At 36.7% G+C, this 23736-nt stretch overlaps 1 protein-coding gene across 1 annotated transcript; it reads left to right on the forward strand.

Moving 5' to 3' along the window:
• Positions 1–380: 380 nt before the first annotated feature.
• tbc1d10aa (TBC1 domain family, member 10Aa) lies at positions 381–9960 on the forward strand. Its single transcript, XM_042762598.1, has 9 exons — positions 381–1253; positions 4642–4741; positions 6177–6284; positions 6499–6605; positions 6708–6822; positions 6939–7004; positions 7577–7766; positions 7847–8001; positions 8552–9960. The coding sequence occupies exons 1-9, from the start codon at positions 1072–1074 to the stop codon at positions 9341–9343; spliced, it is 1815 nt and encodes a 604-aa protein (XP_042618532.1). The 5' UTR covers positions 381–1071; the 3' UTR covers positions 9344–9960.
• Positions 9961–23736: the final 13776 nt, after the last annotated feature.

The raw sequence follows: 23736 nt of genomic DNA on the forward strand, positions 1-23736 counted from the left end.
TACAATTAAAGTGAATGCTTACCATATTCATAGTTTTTTTTGGCTATTATCATATTGGGAATAAATAAAGAGTTTTTTACTTCTACTGAACACAAAAGAAGATATTTTGAAAAATGTTGATAAAAAAAAATCTAATGGAAGAAACAGAAGAAAATCATACAGGTTTGGAATAACTGAAATTTCATCCATTTAATAATTGGACACGCCTCCTTTTTTCTTTTCTAATGCTCGTCTTTCACATAAAGATTAAAATAATTCAAATTAAACCTGGACACAGCCCAGATCCATTCCACAGAACTATGATGTGCAAATAACCTGTGGATTCCGGAAGCAACACACAACCGAACTTTCAGAAACTTCAATAACCTCGTACTAAACTCAGCGCTAATGTCATCATCATCACCACCACCCTAACACTAAAAACAAGACTCGACTGACCTGTCAGTTACTTTATTATTTGCGTTTCAACCATGCGACCTCGACTTAAATTACGAAAACATCACTGCTGCTGCATCTCGACTGGGAATATAACCTGTTTTCCTCCGCGAAGCTCTGCGTACTGAATGAAAACAATCCGCTGAAGTCTCCGAGCGCGAAACCTGACAATCCCTGGACTGGAAAAATGTGATTCAGGAAATTCAGGCGTAGTTTCGCTCGTCCGGTTTTCTTCACACTTTTTCGGACGACGTTTCTGCTTGTGTAAAGTACATTTTCAGTGGTCGCTGTTGTTTTGGGATCATACTAATTGTGGGTTATGTAGTGACACGTTGCGCGCTAAGCTAATTTAGCATTTAACTCGGGTGATTTAGACGCACAGTAATCCGTTTAGAAGACGTTGCAGCTTTAAAAGACGCACAAATCTACATACAAAACTCGGGAAATACAGTTAAAGTCGACCTGAATGATTTCAGTCTTGGTGGGGGACTGTGTACTTTCGGCTGGCTTGATTCGGGATCAATTAGAGCTGAAGCATCGCGTTAATTTCTCGTTTTCTCTTGGGATGTTTACTGACGGGTGCAGGTGATGACCTGTAAGTGAACTTATCAGCCTGCCGTGTGTTAGTAGAGGATCATGATGGCTCAGCAGGAGAACGGAAGTCTGTTTGAGGACACTATGAGTGTGAGGACTCTGGGCAGTCAGTTTGATGAGGAGAGCTCTTTGGGATCCGACTCTGAGATCAACGGCTTCACCAACTCGAGACAAACTGACAAGTATGGATTCATCGGAGGAGGCCAGCAGTATTCATCCGAAACGTAAGTGCATCCCATCAGATCCTGTTTATGTTGCCTGGTTTTCGGTGATCGAGGTCACGTGGAAGCGTGGAACAGAAAATACTGCGTGTTTGGACTTTGATGGGTGTGTGAGTAGTAGAAAAACATGTGAAAGTAACATAGTTTAGATTCTTGACACACTTAAACAGAAGCATTCGATACAAAACAACAATCAGTGTCAGTGAATTACTGTTGCTTAACCTATTTAATGCCATATTATGTATGCATTTATTATATATGTATGAAGGCTATATATTATTGATTATATAGTCCAATGCAAAAAAAAAAACGAAAAAAACGGCATCTCCCCAAAAAGTTAGTTAAAGAATACTTTATTCCTGGTGGCAGACGTAGCATTTTAATTAAACCCTTTAAATGTCTTAATAAGAATAGTAGTAGTAATATTCACAGGTACACTACTAGTCAAAAGTTTGAAATCACTGAAGATTGTTTGTTTGTTTGTTTTAAGTCTATGTTTTTAAAGCCACTTATGCTTACTAAGGCTGCATTTATTTGATCCAAAAATGCAGTAAAAAGTAATATTTTGATACAGTTTTTAAAAAATTATATATTTAACATCTATTGTTTGTGTGTATAGAATGAATTAATTTTATAATTATTACTACAATTGTTTACTATTTTAATATATATGTTCTAATTTGTTTGTGAAAAAATAATAATTGATAAAAAAATTATAATATATAAATGATTGCATTTTAAAATATATAAAATTATTATAATTTTATTGTAAATGAACATATACAGTAAAAACAGAAATATTGTGAATTACAAAATTATTACAAAAGAACCTTGTAAAAGAACTGTTTTCAGTTTTAATATGTTTTCTGGTATATGTGCATGTATACATTCATATAATTATATGTACTGTATACAGTTCATATACAGTTTGCACCAGCCATGGAAAATGTTTGCATGAAATTAGTAATTGAACTGTAATTTTGCCTACTACAAAAGCACCACAATCCCTCCCTTAAAAAAATAAATAAATAATAAATTAAATGGGAAGTTGGCTGGTCAAGCTACAGTAAACAAAATCAAAACATAGCATGCAGCCAAGTATCGTAAACTTGCCAAGATTAACCAATCTACTTTCAGAGTTCCTGAATCTGTTTTTGTGTAACTCGTTGAACCCGTTTTGACGGATGTATGAAACTGACAGTTTTCTTTTCATTGAAAATGGGCTTAAAAAGGTCTGTTAGTTTTCATTGATGTGGTTTGAATGGAGTGTCAGGGCGTTTCATCCTCATTTGCTTTGCAGCCAGTTGCAGTCCTGTTAAAGCTTCCTGTCTTTTATCAGCGAGGCATCTGCCCCAGGTTGGCATCTTTAATAAACACACTGTAGTCTACAGAAAAGAACACATTCATATTGTTTACCGATACGCCTGGATTTAGGATTGTCCCCACTCTATTGTGAAGAATTAACGGTTTTAAACAGTAGCCTGAGACGGCAGCAGCTCTGGCCATTCGTTGTGAATTGTTAAAGAGCATGGAATAGATGAGTAAGTGATAGTTGTCCCTCTGTACTGAGTGTACAGCCGCTTTCCGTTTCCTGTGGTTTATGGCAGTGCTGGTGCCCTGAGGTTACACCGTCTCTGCCAACTACTCTGCCAACTACCGCCCCCAAACCGAACTCTCATGAAAACGGTTTTAGTTTCCTCCGGTTTTGGTCAAAATTGCTCTAGAAAATGAAAAGGAAGTAAAACCTGCAAGTTGTAGCTTAATAGGAAAAATATTTAAAGAAACAGTGCTTTCAGATCAAATTTCTAGTGGTTAGGATCGGTATCTAAGTAAAGGGGAAGCTAGCTGGTGGTTGGTGTGCTGGCAAACTGATATTTAAATGTCTCGGCCTCAAGCTAAATGGTTCAAATTTGAATAAGAGAAACATAAAAGGGAAAGATAGCAGGCCTTTTCATCATCGCTGCAGTACAGCCTCAGGCAAAGTAGTTCACCACAGGTCGAACCCAGGGAGATTCTCCATGATTCTCCATGAAAAAGCATCTAGTCATCTACTGAATTGCTATTTACATTAGTCATGAAATTGTTTCAGATTATTCTGCCCTATTTTTTATTTTTCAATCTCTAATTGTTCTCCTTCATAAGTTTTATGTCAGTAAGATTACAGCTTTTATGCTCACCAAGGCTGCATTTATTTGATTGAAATACATTAAATCCAGCAATGCTGTGAAATATTATTCCAATTTCAAATAAATATTTTTATGTTTTAGTGTATCGTAAGTTGTAATTTATTTGTGTGATGAAAAGCTGAATTTTCAGCATCAGTGTCACGTGATTCTTCAGAAATCATTCTAATATGATGATTTGATGCTTAAGAAACAGTTCTTATTATTATCAATGTTGAAAACAGTTGTGCTGCTTAATGGTTTTGTGGAAACTGTGATAAATGTTTTTCATGGTTCTTCAGTGAAAAGAAAGGTTTAACTAACAGCTTTTGTTTGAAACAGTAATCTTTTGTAACAATATAAATGTCAATACTCTCACTTTTGATCAGTTGAATGCATCATTGCTTAACAATAATATTACTTTCTTTTAAAAAAGTAAATTAAAAAAAAAAAAAAAAGATAATTAAATAAATTTGAATGCATGAATAAATAATCTTACTGACACCAAACATTTCACCAGTAGAGTATGAAAAACATTTCACGGTTTGTTATGCCTCTCTTATTATGATTTAACAAATGCAGAAGGTGTGATTGGGGAACTCGTATTAAAGCTCATATAATATGATATATGTGAATTGTTTATGGTGTGCATATATAAGTTACTTTTAAGTTACAGTTAAGTACATCATATAAAATATATGGAAACTTTAATAAAACTTGCTGTCCGTACACTTGGTTTGTAATAATCTTATTTGAGAAATGTTTTTAGCTACTATAGCTGTATGTCGAATAAATGTCCCAATATCTTTCTTTCTTTCTTTCTTTTATTGTTGTTGTGATATTTAAGTATCTATATGAAGGACTTAAATGTGACTAGTGACATGTTCATGACATTGTTCACGAAGCTATTTTAGTTGTTAGTTTAGTGGCTGTAGTTCTTTTTGACGTACTGTAGGATGTTTTCATTGTTTTATAGTTGACCCAAAAATAAAAATTTTTCATCATTTACTCCCCCTCATATCCAAACCCTTATGACTTAATTTCTTTCTTTTGTGGAACACAAAAGCTGAAGTAAAGTAGAATGTTTACCCAGCTATTTTCTACACAGCAATAGTGTAAAGATTAGAGAAGTAATCGGTTGTGAGAATTGTGAGAACTAATAACATTTGGCATCTCCTTTGATAATCAAAATTTAGAGATCTTAAACTCTTTTCTTCTCTCTTACACAGGGCTCAAGAAGTGTCTCTGGAAGTGTTAAGGCACAGGGAAGCCAAATGGTTGGATATGCTGAACCACTGGGACAGATGGATCAGTAAAAGGTTCAAGAAGGTAGGAGCCACCATCGCCGTTCACTAGATTCTTCAGTCAGTTGCACTCTTTTCCACTGCATGTTCCCAGGAACTGATCAGTTATGTCTTGCATGCAAGCACTAGAACTGAGAAAGGGGGCATAGGTACAGCAAAGGGTTGAAAATATGAGGAAATCATCTCCATATGTCAAGTTTTGGGGCTTTAAATTATGAGTGTATATATTATCTTCTTGCCATTCTCGTTTTTCCTCTCGTTGACTTGCTCAGACAGTCCCACTGCTGCTTGAATTGATTAAAAACCTCAGCAGAATGACACCAATATGCAATCGTTCCAACGCAGCCCTGTCTGGACAAGCCTAATATCACATCAGCTCTCCTTATATGGTCTTCAGTGATGTGTGTATCTATTAGTCTGAGTGTTCACCTCTGTTTTTCTCTTAAGCTTTATAAAGCTTTCACTGGGAGTGAGGCGTCTTCAGGTAAAGACAACAGAAGAGTTTTGCCAAAGGATTTCTTAACAGTCTTTGATGGCCTTTATGTTTGCATGCCTGTGTAACTGTGTGTGCTCGTCTTTGTGTCACACAGAGTTTGAAAGCAATGGCCCGCAATTGTAGGCTTGGCAATTGAGAACCGGTTCTTACTGAAACCAGATGAATTTCACGACATTTTCATGGCGAATCCAGAATAGCGTTACCTTTCTGGTAAAAGATTTTGGAGAAATAGACATTACTATATTATTGAATATCTATATATCTATTTATTACTATTACTGAATATGAGATCCCATACAAAAAAATTAATGAATGCAAGATATAAATCTACTGTTATGGTTATTGGCTGATATTAGAGATTAAAAAAAAATGATTCATATTAACACATTAGATATTTAACTGCATGCTCATTTTTACATTTACCTTTACTGTCAATTTTATGTTTGCTTAAAGCCACACAAAAATGAAAATTGCCCCATGATTTAGTCGCCCTCATCATGGGATAATTTTCATTTTTGGGTGAACTACTATTAACCTTTAAAGTTAAAAAACTGATTTAATAACACTTTTAAATCTAATCTTTAGCTTACATTTAAAATGAATGTCTTTTTTTCATAATGTACATCCTATTTATATATCCTTAGAAGTAATACAAAGGCAATAAACAGAAAATGCATCTTTCTGTTGTTCTTGCCTTTATTGGTCACATGTAACAACCAATCCAGTGCAGCCAGTGTTGTGTGACAAGAATCTTTAGGGAACCCAAATCATCACGTAGAATCAGAACCAGCATAGTTCAAATGTTAAATCATAAAGTGGCTTTTATGTTAAAGGGAAACCATAACCATTTGAAAATGATGTCTGGATTACCTGTTTTGTGTAATCACTGTGAAAGCATGCTGGTCCCTGCTTATCTGAAGATTTCCACATCAGTGTGTGACGTTCAGACCTCTGTCACCTACAGGTGCGACTGAGATGTCAGAAAGGAATCCCACCTTCATTGCGAGGCAGAGCCTGGCTCTACCTGTCTGGCGGAAAAGTGAAAAGAGAACAAAACTGCGGGAAGTTCAACGTGAGTCAGGCATACTCATGACTATAGCTGATTTGAGGAGGTCACACACTAGAGGTTGTTGTATCATTATGCATTTCTTACTGTAAAGCTTCTCAAACTTAGTTGCAGCCTCACTATTTTTCTAAACGTGTTTATACAAGCGTTAAACCTGTGCTTAAACTATTGCATGTCTATGACTGTGAGATGAACCTGTGCTTGTGTCGTTGTTAAATAGGAGCTGGACAGCATGGATGGAGACCCTAAGTGGGTTGATGTGATAGAGAGAGATCTACACAGACAGTTCCCCTTCCATGAGATGTTTGTGTCCCGAGGAGGTCATGGGTTAGTCAACACAATTTCATATACATATATTTGTACATGTATTTTTGATCTATTTTATTTCTGTCTGACTGATCTATTTTATTTGTCTGTCTGCTTGAGCAGGCAGAAGGACCTGTTCCGGGTGTTGAAGGCTTACACCCTGTACAGACCGGATGAGGGTTACTGCCAGGCTCAGGCTCCTATAGCAGCAGTGCTTCTGATGCACATGCCTGCTGAGGTACAGTGCATTATAAAATTGTTTGCAATGCTTATTCTAGTGCACATTCTCATTAGAAACAGCTGTAATGCTTACTTGATTGATTGTGTTTGTTTTATTGGTGTATGTGTACTCAGGATGCATTTTGGGGGCTGGTTCAGATTTGTGAGAGGTACCTCCCTGGATATTACAGTGCAGGCCTGGTAAGACCTCTATATGTTACTTGATATATGAGAAATAAATGTTACTACTTAACAAATCTAATCCAAAAAGGGGAAACAGCAAGTGCTTGTGAGATCTAGGTGACATTGTTTAAAAGTTCATTATCTATTACCTGGTGACATTATGAAGGTCTCTCATATTGCAACCATGTAATAAAACATTTGAACGATGAGCATCATGAACGAAGATCAACTTTTATGAACTTCATAGTTTTAGGTAATTAAAAGCTTATCTGGGTTCCCCACACACATTCTCGGGTTCATAGTTTGCATTCTATTCATAGCATTCATATCTGAAGTTCCCGTTTTCAATCTGCAATCATCGAGTCATGTTTCCTGAGACAAAAAAAAAAAAATGCTGTAGGTGCCAGTAAAATTGAAACAAAACTCCTTTTGTTTTTGCTTAAAGGTGATGTATATGTCATGAATGTTGGGTAGTAATTTAAATAGCTTTTGGCAAAATTAATTTAGATTTAATCTATGATCCTTCAATGCCTTTCTAATGTGAATGTGGAATTGTTGCTGTCCTTATGCCATTGTTGTTTGTGTTGTAGGAGGCCATACAGTTGGATGGAGAGATCTTAAATGCGTTATTAAAGCGTGTGAGCCCTCCGGCATATCGCCACCTTGAGAAACACAAGATAGAGCCCATCCTCTACATGACGGAGTGGTTCATGTGTGCATTTTCCAGAACTCTACCCTGGTCATCTGTTCTCAGAGTGTGGGACATGTTCTTGTGTGACGGTGAGATTCCCTTATACACATATTACCACACATGCAGGTTTCCCTTTTTCTTTCTGACTGTATGTTTGCTGTTACTATAGGTGTGAAGATAATGTTCCGTGTTGGACTGGTGTTGCTGAAATGCATGCTGGGATCTCGTGAGAAACTGAAGGCTTGTCCTGGTCAGTATGAGACTATGGCGCTTCTCAAGGCCCTGGAGCCACGATACATGCAGGAGGGGTTTCTCATACATCAGGTATCACACACTCTCATTCTGTTGTACTGCATTTAGGTTTTGAGTAGATTTGATAAACATAGACTGTTTTTTTGTTTGTTTTTAAAATGAAGTAGATAATTATTTTTTAGATTTGTGTGTAATAGCTGATAAGTAGAATCAAACTTTTCAGCAAAAGTGTATATAAAAATAGTTTATTGGAACATACCTGAATAGCCAGGTTTATGGAACTCTTATTACAAATAGGCAGAATGTTTTTAAAATAAAAAAAAAAATGCAAATCAAACCAAATCTAACTTTAGCATAAATGTCTGAATTTCGTCATTTTATTAACATGAACAATGACTTAAATGTGCTGCTTAACCTGTAAACACTGCTATTAACAGTTTTTGGGGTGCTATTCTTCAAAGGCCCAACAGGTTTTATTGTCATGTGGGAACTTTCACTCATTGATGCATTTTATTTGCATCATGTAGAAACATTTATGAGCATGACATTGCTGTTGAGTGTAGTAGTCAAAATAACAAAGATAGACACTGATGAGTATGAAGCTTATCTTTTGCACATGCAGGTATTAGAGCTGCCCATATCTGCTCGGGACGTCGAGAGAGAACATCGCGTGCAGCTCAAGCGCTGGCGGAAAACCCACGGCGAGCTCAGCTACAAGTCCCCTCCCAGAATGCACGGCGCTCGGGCCATCATGTCTGCTGAGCCACACAGCCGCCAAGACCTCCATCAGAAGCCCACCATCGTCGTCCAGTATCCCGTCCCCTCAGACACTAAATCCGAATTCGCTCGCGTCAAGAAGAGAAGCACTATCCGAAAAGCCTCCAAACTGACATTGGACGTCCCAAACCCATATCCCCTGCCAACAGACCCCAAACCACCCTCTCCTAATAATCAAACACAAGAGACAACCTCAAACAATCAGTCCAACCATCCTCCTCCATCACTACAGCAGTCCCACCTCACTACACCTGAAAAGACACCCTCCTCTAATCCACCAGCTTCTATCGTCCCACCCCCACCCCCACACCCACCTCCACCACCCCAAACCCAACCATCTCCAAATCTCTCTCGCACACCACCACCTCCCCAACCCTCACCAAAACCCAAACCCGCACATCTGACTGAAATCCCTCACTCCTCCAACCCTGCAGTCCCTGTCCCACCACTTACTCTGAATAAAGACTCAAGCAACACCAACAACTCAGCCCAGCTGAAAGAGCCTCCACCCACTACAGACTCCACTCCGCTTCCTCCAGACGACACACCTGTGAATGGCAACTCAGTCGCTGTTCCCAGAGTTCCTGGTTTACGTAAATCATGTGAGAGTGTGGGTTCAGAGGACACGTACATGTAGCTCTCCAGGTCAGCATTCAGGGAGAAAACCAGCATCAGCAGTATTGGGAACCAGCATTATGCATGAGAACAAGATGGGAGGAAAAACTATGAATGTATTTAGATTTTCTTTGGGGGAGAGTTTTGGAGGTGACAAGGATGCTTGCTGTCAGTATCTTGCACCCATCAGTGTGAAGAATTCAGGAATATAAAAATGACTAAATGACTTAAAGTCCTCCACGACTTCATTTTGGTGTTCATGCACGCAAATCTCCTTATTTCTCTGAGCTGGTCCATTATTGACTCCACAATCTTTGTGTTACAATGTTAAAAAATAATCTGACTATTAGATCTTCCATTATTCCTCAATCATAAGCAGAAAAGACTTTATAATCAAATATGTTTGACTAGTAATTGTGTTATTCGCTGCTTACCAATATTAGGTCACTTTGCAAGAGAGTTAATATATGACTCTCCAGTCCTAACAGTCTTACATTTACTTACAACTGTCACTATTGTAAAAGTTTTTTTTTCTTCCACTAAATCATTTATTGTATAACTGTCATAATAAGCGCAAACGAGCATTTCTTGTTTCAACATCATGTCTGTTACCAGCTACACTCAAATGTGAGTGAAATGGAAAAAAAAAAAGTTTTATTTTTAAATATAATCTTTCTTAGAAGCAATTTAAGTGGAAGCATCCTTAAACTTTACTCTTCAGAAAGAAAAAAAATACCTTTAGGTGTATAAAAGCTTGACACTGGGGTTAGTACCTTTTATATTACAACTTTGTACCTTTAAAATGTGCATATTAGTACCTTTGAGAGCCATTTAGGTGTGAAAAAGGTACAAATGTATGCAATTTCTCCTGTGACAAATTTCTTTTTCCTATTTCTTGTGTTAACATTGGAATCACTAACGTAGATGTGATGTTGAAATGATGTCGGAGTGTCTCTTTAACACACCTGATGTATTTATTTTGTTGCTAATATGAGAAACTGAAGATTGTAAACCTATTTAATCTCCAGCCACCAGGTGGCGCACGTTCCATTGAAATGATTCAGTTAGTCTGCTCAGATGTCAGAGATGTTAACCTGTTACATTGGGAATTTAGTTACTTGTACAGTCATCATCTGTGAAGAGAGGTTTGTTACAAAACAGCTAAAAGTGCTGTTTTTGGTCATAGACGTGATTGCTTGTTATTGAGGGAGTCATTTTTATTTGCGTTACATTTTAAGAAAATCTGAGATATTCTAATCTGTTCGATTTTATAATTTGAGATTATGGGAGCACTGTTTGATTTTTTTTTTTTTTTTTTTTTTTTATATAAATGCTTACAAATTACTTTGGCTAAAACTTTGATTTCTATGTCTAATGTATAATCAATCCTCAAAAACTGACTTGTCACCTTTATGTAGATTTTTGTACAAATAAAAGCACTTATAATAAGACTATGTGAATGTGTTCTTGTATTTTACGCACAGGACGAAGGCACCGTTTCCCACTGGGTCACAGGATGTGTCTGTTTTCTGTCACTGCTGTGCTTCAATTACCGTAAGGAAAGCCATCAAAGAGGCTGTAAACTGAAACCTTAATGCTCTGGGTCATCTGCGATGGCCTGTGCGAAGTAGCAAATTAGAGATTGCCTTACTTTTTTTTCTGTCGGAGGTCTAAACCCATGTCTCTGGTCACAAATTACTAGTGACAACTCCTTGCCTGAGGTCAAAAAGCTTTACACAAACTGCTGCTTTAATGCTGATGATCAGTTTAATGCATACTCTCAAATTAGTCATTTATTCCTTTGATGCAAAACTGCATTTTCAGCATCAGTACTCCAGGCTCATTATTAAAAGAAACTAAACGCTCCCTGGAGAGGGTAATTTTATTTTATAATTTACATTAGTAACCTACTCTATTCCATTTTATGCTTCAACTGATTTGGTGCTCTATAATATTAATTTAATATTTGACAGCTTAGCTTGCGTGCTGGTGAGAAAGACATTTTTAATCTATCATGGTGTGACACTTCTTTCTTCACCCTAAGGTGCTACAGGTTCCTACCTGTGAAAAAAGACAGACAAGCCTCAGGATAATACCACATATTTTAGTGGTCTGACATTATCAATTGGTCCTCATTTGCACAGGCGCCTAACAGCTCCATTCTTCATACTGGTCTCTTTGGCCCGCAGACAGAGAGCAGAGCCCAGCAGCTGTACGGCACTGGGGGAGCAGATTAAAAATAACAGAAATAAGATTTCTGTGAGAATCTTTGCATGTACATTTCACACGTCATGAAAGGATTTCATGTATCAACATGACTGACCATGACGAATACACTGAAGAGAATTTGTCTCGAAAACATCACTCTCAACATTACAATTTTAAACAATGAACAGTTCAGAAACATCAGTTTTCAGCATTAGATGAATCTTCAGGAGGACGAACTGTACAATAAACTTTGGGGAATCACTGTAAAGTACCATGAAAATGAAGTTGTTCTTTTATCTCCGATTCACTGTGCCTATAAAAATCTGAAAAAGAAGCAGTATCATTCACTCGGGCCATATAAAACACTCAGCTCTCCTAATAAATTCCATCAGGTGTCTGTCAGTCAAAACAACAGGACTTAGTGGACAGAGACAAAAACTTTATTTGGTGTTGTAATGGGTGGGCTTATAGTCTGAGATCACGAAAATCAGTCTAGTATTGAGATAGTCTGAGATCACAAGAATAATGTAATAACCAAGATACAGTCAGGATTTGTTGTAATGGGTGGGCTTATAGTCTGAGATCACAAGAATAATGTAATAACCAAGATACAGTCAGGATATAAAGTTATTATATTTATCTCTGAAAGAAGGGGTGGTCTGCCCTCCGCAGGGGGGTTTGGGGGGCTGCAGGTTTTGGCTTTATCCCCACACAAACACACCTGATCCAACTAATCAAACTCCTGCAGAGAGCAGGATAAGCACAATCAGATGCAAGAAAGCAGCTAGAGAACTAAACCACTGAGTCTCCAGGAATCTGTGGAATTTCTTGATTGTATTTTCAAACTATTTGCTCTCTGATAGTTTACATATGAATGCCTGACTGATTTTATCAGTTTTATGAAAGTTAATATAAATTACAGAGATTCTGTAATATTAATAATATAATTGGAACACTTGGTAGTGAGGTTCAGATTGTTAAGAAATTAATTTAGGTGTCATGAACTAAGAATGAGCGTTTTTTTTTTTTTTTTTTTAGGAATTATTAATATAGGTTATTATTATTTAAATTATATACATAATACAATATGTTACATGTATGTTATACATGAATTAACTCATGTTAATGTATGCAACTTTTATTATTATTATTAAAGTTAACAAATTAACAGTAGTTAATGTATTAAATATATATATATATACATATATTAATCATAAAATAATCATTGTGTGTTCATTTTAGTTCAGAGTGCAATAACTAATTAAAAGAAATACAAATTTTGATTAAAAAATTGTTTAAGTAAATGTTAAAATTAAATGCTATGGAAGTATTGTTCATTGATGTCTTACCAATAATTCTGTGTAGCAGACAGTATTCATGAATAACTGATTAATTAGCAATAAACTGAAAACCAGGTCATTGTATCACAGAACTGTAAAAATAATAATAATAATAATAATTGTTGCTTCATGAAAATCTTTGAGTATGTGTTAGTATTGCACCTCTGTTTCACAAGAATGTTGTTTTTAGTAGAACATCCAAAGTCTACAAGATAGGAGTGTTAGTATTGCACCTCTGTTTCACAAGAATGTTGTTTTTAGTAGAACATCCAAAGTCTACAAGATAGGATGTTAAGAGCTGAGACTGTCCTTTCAGCTGTATGCAATGTATCTGACTTACTTTGAACTGAATATGGATCCCCATAATGAAGCACAACTCAAACGCTTTTTCTAAAAGCATGACTGTCTCAATCTTTAGTATGACACTGGATGCTTGAGTTGTCACAGCATGGCAGCTCGTGGACTCTGACATCATGTCTGTCTGTGCCAGATAAGAGAACTGATAAACAGAGGAAGACTCCTGAATAAAGCAATTCATCAGCACCAAAGGCTTCCAAAAACCTGTACTGACATCTTCACACCAAAGATTAGGCCTTAGGCTAGTTATTTAAAGTTATGAGTCACAATATTTCCAAGTATGCATGTGTGGGTGCATGCTTGTGTGTATTCTATAAGGTGATGAGTAACACACATATTTTAGATATCAGTGTGTGTATGAGAGTGTGTGTGTGTGGTGTGTGTGGTGTGTGCAAGTAGGAAAGGTACACCCAACATATGGTTTAGATCCATCAGATAGGATGTTAAGAGCTGAGACGTGTCCCTTTCCAGCCTGAGTGCAGTGGGTATCTCTGACTTACTTTGAACTAATATGGATCCCCATAATGAAGCACAACTCAAAACGCTTTTTCTTCAAAGCATGAATGTCTCAATCTTTAGTATGACCCTGGATGCTTGAGTTTGTCACAGCATGGCAGCTCGTGGACTCTGACACAATGTCTGTCTGTGCCAGATAAGAGAACTGATAACACAGAAAGACCTCCTGAAATAAAAGCATTCATCAGCACCAAAGGCTTCCAAAAACCTGTACTGACATCTTCACACCAAAGATTAGGCCTTAGGCTAGTTATTTAAAGTTATGAGTCAAAATATTGCCTGGAAATTAATTGATTTTAGATTTGTGCTGGAGAGCTTCACATCCAGCAACTTTTCTGTGTGTGTGTGTGTGTGTGTGTCTTTGTGTGTGTGCAAGTATGCATGTGTGGGTGCATGCTTGTGTGTATTCTATAAGGTGATGAGTAACACACATATGGTAGATATCAGTGACACGAGGAGGAGCAGACACCCCGATGTGTGCTCACACACCCTGTCTCCCCGTCCTGTCTCCACACTCCCTAAGGGACTCCATGCAGTAACTCTATCCTGTACATGTTAGTACTCAGAGATGCTGTGCTGGTGGGGGTGTTCGTGTGTATTTTTGTGCACAGTATGTGTTTTCTTGTGTCATATACAGTACTTTAACCAGCATTGACATTTATGGGGTCACATCCTGCCAATACAATATTACGCAATATTACAAAATATTGTTCAAAAGTGTGGGGTTAGAAAGAGTTTTTTATATATATATATATAGATATACTTTATATATTATATATATATAATATTATATATATATATATTATATAAAACTAATAAAGATGCGCTACCTTTTTCAGATGCTATATTATCGCACTATATATTACATTATATATATATTTATATTATCATGTTTTTTTGCGGTGCCACAAAACATGATATTTATGAGTAAATAATAAAAACAAATTCAACAAACAAGAAAAAAATATTAAATACGTACACACTCCTGTGTGTGTGTGGTGTGTGTGTGTGTGTGTGGTGTGTGTGTGGGTGTGTGGGTGTGTGAAAACAATAATAATAATAGAATATAATATATATATAATTTACAAATAATATAATATAATATAATATAATATCATATAATATAGTCAATAGATATAAGATAATATAATATGTAATATAATATAATATAATATTAGTTTAATGTTGAAGTTTTATGCAATTATTTTGATTATAGTTCTACATTTTCATTAATTTAAAGCATTATTATTTAATGTTAAAGGGATTTTCCCAGGCTTACATTGATTCTTTTTCCATTCGCCATTTTCCTTTTGTCTTCCAAAAAAAAAAAAACTTTCTTTTTTTCTGAATTTTTTTGATTCAGAGTGAATATCCGTCATATGGGATGGGATGTTTGTCAGGGTGCAGTGAAAGTGTAGAAGTTCTATACCCAAAAAAGCTGTATCCTGTATCCTTTTCCCTTTTTTTGTTTTAGTTTTAGTTACTTTTACCAGTATGGCACAAATTGTGCCCCTTTATCCGGTGCATTTGGTTGTTTGTGTGTGTGTGTGTGTGTGTGTGTGTGTGTGTGTGTGTGTGTGTGTGTGTGTGTGTGTGTGTGGTGTGTGTGTGTGTGTGTGGTGTGTTTGAAGAGTAGGAAGCTCCTACTATTCTCCTGTGTGAAAAACAAGCTGGCAGAGAGATGTCCTCCGGTCACATCAAAGTAAACACACACACAACAGAGGAAGTAAACTCAGACCCACTGGGGTCAAAGGTCACTGCAGTGCCATTGTTGGGAAGGCAGAGCGGATACTGAGTGTGCTGTGACACGTATGGAGAAGCTCTTGAGTGTGTCTGCAAATGTATAAATACAGTGGCCTGTGAGAATAGGAAATAAGCTGTGCACTAAATGCAGATGCACTAAATTTGATTGCTGTTATTGACATGCAGCCAAAGTGTCTCATCCAAACTGGCTCCTCTTTTTAAAGATGTTTTTTTTTAATAAATGGCCCATGAATCAATGAAACATCCTGTGATTGTGTGTTTTGGGGAAGGTGCGTTGTGCATTCGATATGGGTTGGTTTACAGTAAGGGATATTAGCATCTAAATTAACAGGTGAGATTCCCAAAGACAGTCGTGATACATTGTTCACAGTTCCTGTTTGTTGCAAAGTATCAAGAGTTTTCATTTAAACTGAATATCAATGCACATGTACAGTATGTGTCACTCAACTATGTTTTATAGATTCTGTGATGAGGACTTTACAGTATATATATGTATATATACAGTCGTGGCCAAAAGTTTTGAGAATTACATAAATATTGGAAATTGGAAAAGTTGCTGCTTAAGTTTTTATAATAGCAATTTGCATATATTCCAGAATGTTATGAAGAGTGATCAGATGAATTGCATAGTCCTTCTTTGCCATGAAAATTAAACTTAATCAAAAAAAAACCTTTCCACTGCATTTCATTGCTGTCATTAAAGGACCTGCTGAGATACATTCAGTAATCATCTTGTTAACTCAGGTGAGAATGTTGACGAGCACAAGGCTGGAGATCATTATGTCAGGCTGATTGGGGTTTCTAGAATGGCAAGGCTTTGACATGTTAAAAGGAGGGTGATGCTTGAAATCATTGTTCTTCCATTGTTAACCATGGTGACCTGCAAAGAAACGCGTGCAGCCATCATTGCGTTGCATAAAAATTTTCCGATTGTTTGGGGCATCTGGAAAAAGGCTTGTCCGGAGAAGAAAAGCGCTACCATCAGTCCTGTGTCATGCCAACAGTAAAGCATCCTGACACCATTCATGTGTGGGGTTGCTTCTCCTGCAAGGGAGTGGGCTCACTCACAATTCTGCCCAAAAACACAGCCATGAATAAAGAATGGTACCAAAACACCCTCCAACAGCAACTTCTTCCAACAACCCAACAACAGTTTGGTGAAGAACAATGCATTTTCCAGCACGATGGAGCACCCGTGCCATAAGGCAAAAGTGATAACTAAGTGGCTCGGGGACCAGAATGTTGAAATTTTGGGTCCATGGCCTGGAAAACTCCCCAGATCTTAATCCCATTGAGAACTTGTGGTCAATCCTCAAGAGGCGGGTGGAAAAACCCACTAATTCTGACAAACTCCAAGAAGTTATTATGAAAGAATGGGTTGCTATCAGTCAGGATTTGGCCGAAGAAGTTGATTGAGAGCATGCCCAGTCGAATTGCAGAGGTCCTGAAAAAGAAGGGCCAACACTGCAAATACTGACTCTTTGCATAAAAGCCATTTAAATTGTCGATAAAAGCCTTTGAAAACGTATGAAGTGCTTGTAATTATATTTCAGTACATCACAGAAACAACTGAACAAACAGATCTAAAAGCAGTTTAGCCCGCAAACTTTTTTGAAAACTAATATTTATGTAATTCTCAAAACTTTTGGCCACGACTGTATGTAATGTGTATATATATATATATAATATATATATATATATATATATATGTATATATATATATATAGTATTTTTCTATATACATATTTATGCTTATTGGTGTTTTGTGTTATTACCTTTGCATTGTCTGTATTTAGTGAATCCAGAGTGCTATATTTTAAAGTCAAATCATATTTATAAAGCACATTTAAGTACAACAGAGGCTGAATGGTAGTTATATATATATATATATATATATATTTATATATATACACATATATACATATATATATATTAATAGCTATATATATATATATATACACATATATACATGCACACACATAATTCATACATTAAATAATTATATTTCTTGGAGAGTGTTCCAAATCAGTCATGATAGACATTGAAGCTGCTCGCTATCTAGAACAGCTATGAGCTGCTGAAGTCAATGGGAAGTTTCCACTATAATATAAAAACAAATGAGCACTTTAAAGCAAAGCAAGGTTTAATGGTGAAAAGGTGTTTCCTGCTAGCATCCTTCCCATATTCTCATAATAATATTTTTTTGGCAGATGTGCTGATCCGGTCAGTCACTTAATTCATAATTTTATGGTGATTCAAGATGTGTCCACAGGTGCTCTCTGCCTATCGTACACTCTTTCCTTCCGTTATAATCAGATTGTCTATAAAACCTGATACTCTTTTTTCCCACTAATTATAGGTAAATGCCACTGAAAACCTTGATTGAGCATGTGGGTCCAGAGTGTGCATATTTGACTGTTTTGAGGTCAATTGCGCATAAGATTTCATCACACACACAGATTGTCTAATCACATGACCATATTGAGACACATACCACACAATGCCCTAATTGCAATCAGCAGAAAAATTGTCTTTGATGTCAATCAGTAAAGTGCCATTAGAGGTTAACAAAATGAATTGTACTACATGCAAACACACAAGCACACACTTACACAAATACACACTCACACAGTTGTGTGTTATGTGATACTGGAGGGTTTCATCTCTGTCAGTTGGAGGTTTCCCCAATGCAGCTCTTTTCCCCAGAGGAAAAATCCCATCACACACTTCAGCCTGCAGCCTAAACTATGAGCAGGGCAAAACCGTGGCAAGATCATTTACACAACCGTGTGTGTGTGTGTGTGTGTAAAAACGAGTTAGATGTCAGGTTTCATGCAGTTCAGGTTTGCACAGATGTTGCCATGGCAGTGGGCCAGTTCTGTGATGTCATCAGGGAGGCCCACACGTCATCTACAGAGATAAAACACACAGATTAGAAAGGAAATGGAGGATAAGGACAAAAAAGAAAAAAAAAACAAAAATAAAAATATAAAAACACTGTATACATTATCATGCACAAAATATTACGTTTCCCTGTTAGCATGTATATACTGTATACCTTTTCATGTACAAAATTTTGCAATGGCTAAAGTCTTCTGATAATGTTAAGGTCTGATGAGGTCTTTAATGTGTTGCAGGGTGTTCTTGGTAGTTTTTAGTGTTATGATGTTTTTTTGCTTAGGGTTAGGGTCTGTTGCTATGCAGTTGCTAGGGTGTTTTTTGTGTTGTGGGTGGTTTCTAGTGTATTGCTATGCAGTTTATACTGTGTTGCTTTTCAGTTGTTAGGATGATTGTAGTGGTTGTACTGTTGTGGATGTTTTTAAGTGCATTTCTGTTGTTGCTAGGGGTGCTGTAGTTTTTTTATAGTTTTTTGTCTTTGCAATTGTAATACTATGCAGTTGCTAGAGTGTTCTGGGTGGATTTTAGTGCTGTGGGAGGTTTAGTGTGTTGTTATGCAATTGCTAGGGTGTTCTGAGTGGTCTTAAGAGTTGTGGGTGGTTTCTAGAGTGTTGCTATGCAGTTTCTAGGGTGTTAAGAGTCGATGTTAGTGCTGTGGGAGGTTTAGTGTGTTACTATGCAGCTGCTAGGATGTTCTGAGTGGTCTTAAGTGTTGTAAGTGGTTGCTAGTGTGTTGCTATGCAGTTGCAAAGGTGTTAAGGGTGTTTTTAGTGTAGTGGGTTGTTTAGTGTGTTGCTAGGATGTTCTGAGTGTTTTTAGTGTTGTAGGAGGTTTATGGTCCATTGCTATGCAGCTGCTAGGGTGTTCTGAGTGGATTTTAGTGTTGTGGGAGGTTTATAGTGCATTGCTATGCAGTTGCATATTGCTGGGCTGTTCTGGGTATTTTTTATTTTGGTTGCTGGCATGTTCTGGCTGGTTTTAAGTACATTATTATGCAGTTGCTAGGGTGTTCTGAGTGGTTTTAGTGCATGCAGTTGCTTTGTATATTAAGTTTTTAAAAATATTCTTGGAAAATGTCTTACATTATATTCTCACTTATGTATCTTAAAGGTTGTGTATATTTATTTAAAGGCATTTCTTAGCGTAAAAGGAAGTTAATATTGATCAGGATTATACTAGAGCCTTTGTAGTGTTTTCATAATCTCAAACATGCCTGCAGGGCTCAAATGGGCACTTTAAGACTTCCAGGAGTAATTTGTAATGGAATTGTAATACGAGTATGCAGTTAGTGTGCTTTTGAGTGTGTATTTCCTATAATTAGGGTATGAACTGCGTAATAGGAGAGTATTGGAGCGTATGGGTGTGTACATTGAGTGTAACCTCCTAAAGTCAAGGGTTCTTCCCATTCCCAATATATGGTTTACAAATGGTGCAATAAGAGTTTGACTGGAAGCTATTAACATTAAAGTACACTGAGTCTCTGCCATGGTAGACTTGATTTATTGTGTAACCTTTACATCTTTTACATCATTTTACATTATTTTATTCCAGTTGATGACTTTAATTTAGACTTTTTATTTACTTATTATACACTGTGAATGGATTTTTGTTATATTTCTTTCATTATTTGTATTTTAAGAGTTCTTTTTAGTTCTTTTCATATGAACACTCAATCTACTTATTTATGTCACTTCTGTAAATCACTCTAAGTGTGTATTAAATGTGATTGTGTGATATATATATAGATCTGCACAGGAAATATTGAGGCAAAAGAGGATGTAATTTGGAAATTGACTATTTAACATCAATTAAGTATCTCAATTCTCTTCCGTTCATTACAACTCTGCTTCTTTCTCTCTCACATTCTCACTATTTTTTGTGTTCTTTTTGGACTTGTGCCAAACCTAAATTGGTCCCTTATGCATAGGATAGGGGGCAGACGTGAAAGAAGTGGTAGCTCATGTAATGTGTGCATGTGTGTGTGGAGTAACAGACACACATGGTGTTGTGTGTTGACAGGCCTGTTCATTTTTGACTCTGGCTCTGTGTGTGGTCATACAGCAACTGCAGAGGCCTGTCTATGCACTGATTTTTATTTTCCTAATCATAATCTTTATCATGTTTTCCAGTAAAAGCATCTAAACATTCCTAAAATAAGGCCACTTTCCTTGAGAAGCTATACTGCAAAAAATAAGTGTTTTTTGGTTTGCTTTTCATTATTTCTTGAGAGAACATTAACACATCATCAGCACCATCATTGTAACCATTTAGTCTAATAAGTCACTTGTGTCAGGCAATTTCTACACACACACCCAAAGGTTAAGTCAGTCAGAAGGAGAGCAACAGAGAGTTAGCAGGTGTGTTGGGGCTTGTCTTTGGGGCCACATTTTCTGACCTCCTGTTACAAATTACCATACAGGTGAGGGGTCAAATAAAACAGAAAAGAATTCAGATCTGTGTGTGTGTGTTGGGGATGTTGTGATGACCCCATAAGCTGCAGGCATTGTGCCATACACCAAACTGGACACTGTGACAAAGTTGAGGCCAATCTGCCCTCCAGCTCTCCGTCTCACTGAAAACTTTCTTTAACCTCCATCAAAAAGAGAAGTAGGGGGAGAATACACGTCATAACATGTCTTTCAAGTAACCTATTATGGATTCAGTTCTCACTCTGAGATTGGTGTCAGTGAAGAAAAAAACAGTGTCTTATTATCATTTAGGAAGATGTTTCTTTCTTCAGTTGACCTCTGTTTGTCTCTTAGAAAAATAGCTTTAGACCAAGTGGAAAACATAAGCTGCTTGTTTGCAACTTCACGGGAGGACAGAGAGGAAATGAGAGCAGAGCAGTGATAAATTGCAATAAGTGAAAGTATTTTACCATGAGAGTGATTTATTGAATTAGGGTGAACTGTGACATGCTTTCCCACACTCTCGCGCTTATCTACTGTCATTTACAACCTGCAAAAAAAGGCACAGCGTACACACACAGACAGAGTTGCGAAAAAAAGTATGTATCCTCAACATAGTACATTTATTTTATTGACATTTTAACAACTTTAATAGATAAGAAGGCAATATAATTGAATAATTTCACATGCCCTATTTTCACAGCGGTGTTTGAACATCAAAATACTGTGTGAACATCAAACACACATAAACACGTATAACAGAGTCACGTACACAAATGTATCACTGTGTACTCCAATCACCGCTCTAGACGAAACAAAACTCTCTCTTCCTCTCTGTCACATACACACACTGTAACTCTCTCATGCTCTTACTTCAGTTAGTTATCTCATCCTGCTATTGTTCCCACAAAGACTAGAGGTGGGGTTCTGTCCTGTTTTCAGCACTGACCCCTAAACTCTATTTCATGGTGACCAATGGGTATAAAGAATGTGTACAAGTGACAAACTGTGTCATTTGTTGTGTGTGTAGGAGAGGTGTATGAGTTTATGGGCTTCTTCAAATCTGGCCTTGTCTGGCCGGGTGGACTTTTGGGAAATAAATTAATAAATAAATGATGGTGGAAATTTTCCACATTTCGCTGAGGCTCATAAATCTACCGTTTATGCAGCCTAAATAGAATTAAATAATAATTTCTTGCCATTACATAATTTTTACTTCATAAGATGTACAATAAAAATACTATTACTAAATATTTACAAAATATTTTTAAATGAATGTTTAATGAGTGATATTTTCATTGGGTTACACTTTATTTCAATAATCATCTTTAGACATTTTACTAACTATAATTAACTTTGTACTACATGTCAAGTAACTCTTTCAGCGTTAACTTTATGAATAGTAGAAAAAGTTGACATATTTACTAAATAAATTATAGTCAGTAGAATGTCTGTTGAGTGACCACCAAAATGAAGTGTCCTTATTATGCTATTCGGAAGGTCACAAAATTCTGGACTTTCAGTACTACCTATATCTAAGTCCACTAAAGGAGGGAGATCATTTTCCCATCTGTCTCCCAAACTCTGGAATAGTTCTCCTGATAATGTCCGGGGCTCAGACACACTTGCTCTGTTTAAATCTAGATTAAAGATTTTCTTCTCATCTCTCATCAAGATTCTCATTATTCTTCATTAGCCAAGCATTCGCATAATGAATCTCAATCTCACCCTTGTTCCCATTTGGATCAGATAAAAGTCACAACATTCTTATTGTTTCGAAACATTATGAACAAAACAACTGCAATGATAATTCTTTTCTATCGCTTTAAGTTTGCCATGTTTCTACCCCGTCACTGAAATGATGAACCAGCAAAAGTCTTGAGGTTAACTGCTGTGGTATCATGGTACACCTGCTCCTAAGCTCCAGCTTGGGTTACAGCCTCACAGCAGAACACTTCATGATGACCCGACTAACACCTGTGACTACTAGATGATTGCCTCTAGCTCAATAAACACCTTTTCAAAATGCAAGATTTTACCGGGTCAAAATATGGGATGTCCATTGTATTCGTCTACAGAACCTATTTAAGTAGGCAGACCTATTAAATGGTTTAGCTCCTGCAAATGATCTTCTGTAAATTGTGATGACTTTCAGTAGTACCTATTAAGTCCACAAAGAAGGGAGATCATTTTTCCCCATCTGTAAACTCTGGAATAGTTCTCCTGGCATAATGAATCTCAAACACACTCGCTCTGTTTAAATCTAGATTAAAGATTTTCTTCTCATCTCTCATCAAGATTCTCATCTCTTCAGCCAAGCATTCACATAATGAATCTCAATCTCACCCTTGTTCCCATTTGGATCAGATAAAAGTCACAAACATATTTTTTGTTTGAAACATTATGAACAGCAGCAATGATAATATTTTCTATCTGCCTTTCTGTTTCTACCCCGGGATGCCCATCTGGAGGTAACTAGAGATTACACCTGCTCCAGCTCCAGTGTGGATCCAGCCTCATAGAAACACTTCAGATGACCCAACACCTGTGAAGAGATGATGCTGTTTTCATCAAGATTTTATGGGATGTCCATGCAGAATGTAGGCAGGAATTACGCAAATGTGGTAACTTGTGACAAGTGAACTTCACAGAAATGGGATTCGAATTTTAAATGACTCAAGTGATCCAGATTCGACTCATTCTTTTGAGAGACAATAACTTTATTTATGTTGCACTTTCAGCTTTACAACTTTTACAGACTGTTTATATTCACATACAGCCACATTACACACATGAAAGGTAATTTTCAAAAATCCATGTTAGGGGCGCTTAGTAGTCCATGAATACTTTAATGACTGCTAGTTGACGTACTTGTCAACAGAATGTCTAAAGTGAAATATCAAAATAAAGTATTACCTTACATG

This window comes from Cyprinus carpio, chromosome A8 (genome assembly GCF_018340385.1).
Source record: "Cyprinus carpio isolate SPL01 chromosome A8, ASM1834038v1, whole genome shotgun sequence".
Taxonomy (NCBI): domain Eukaryota; kingdom Metazoa; phylum Chordata; class Actinopteri; order Cypriniformes; family Cyprinidae; genus Cyprinus; species Cyprinus carpio.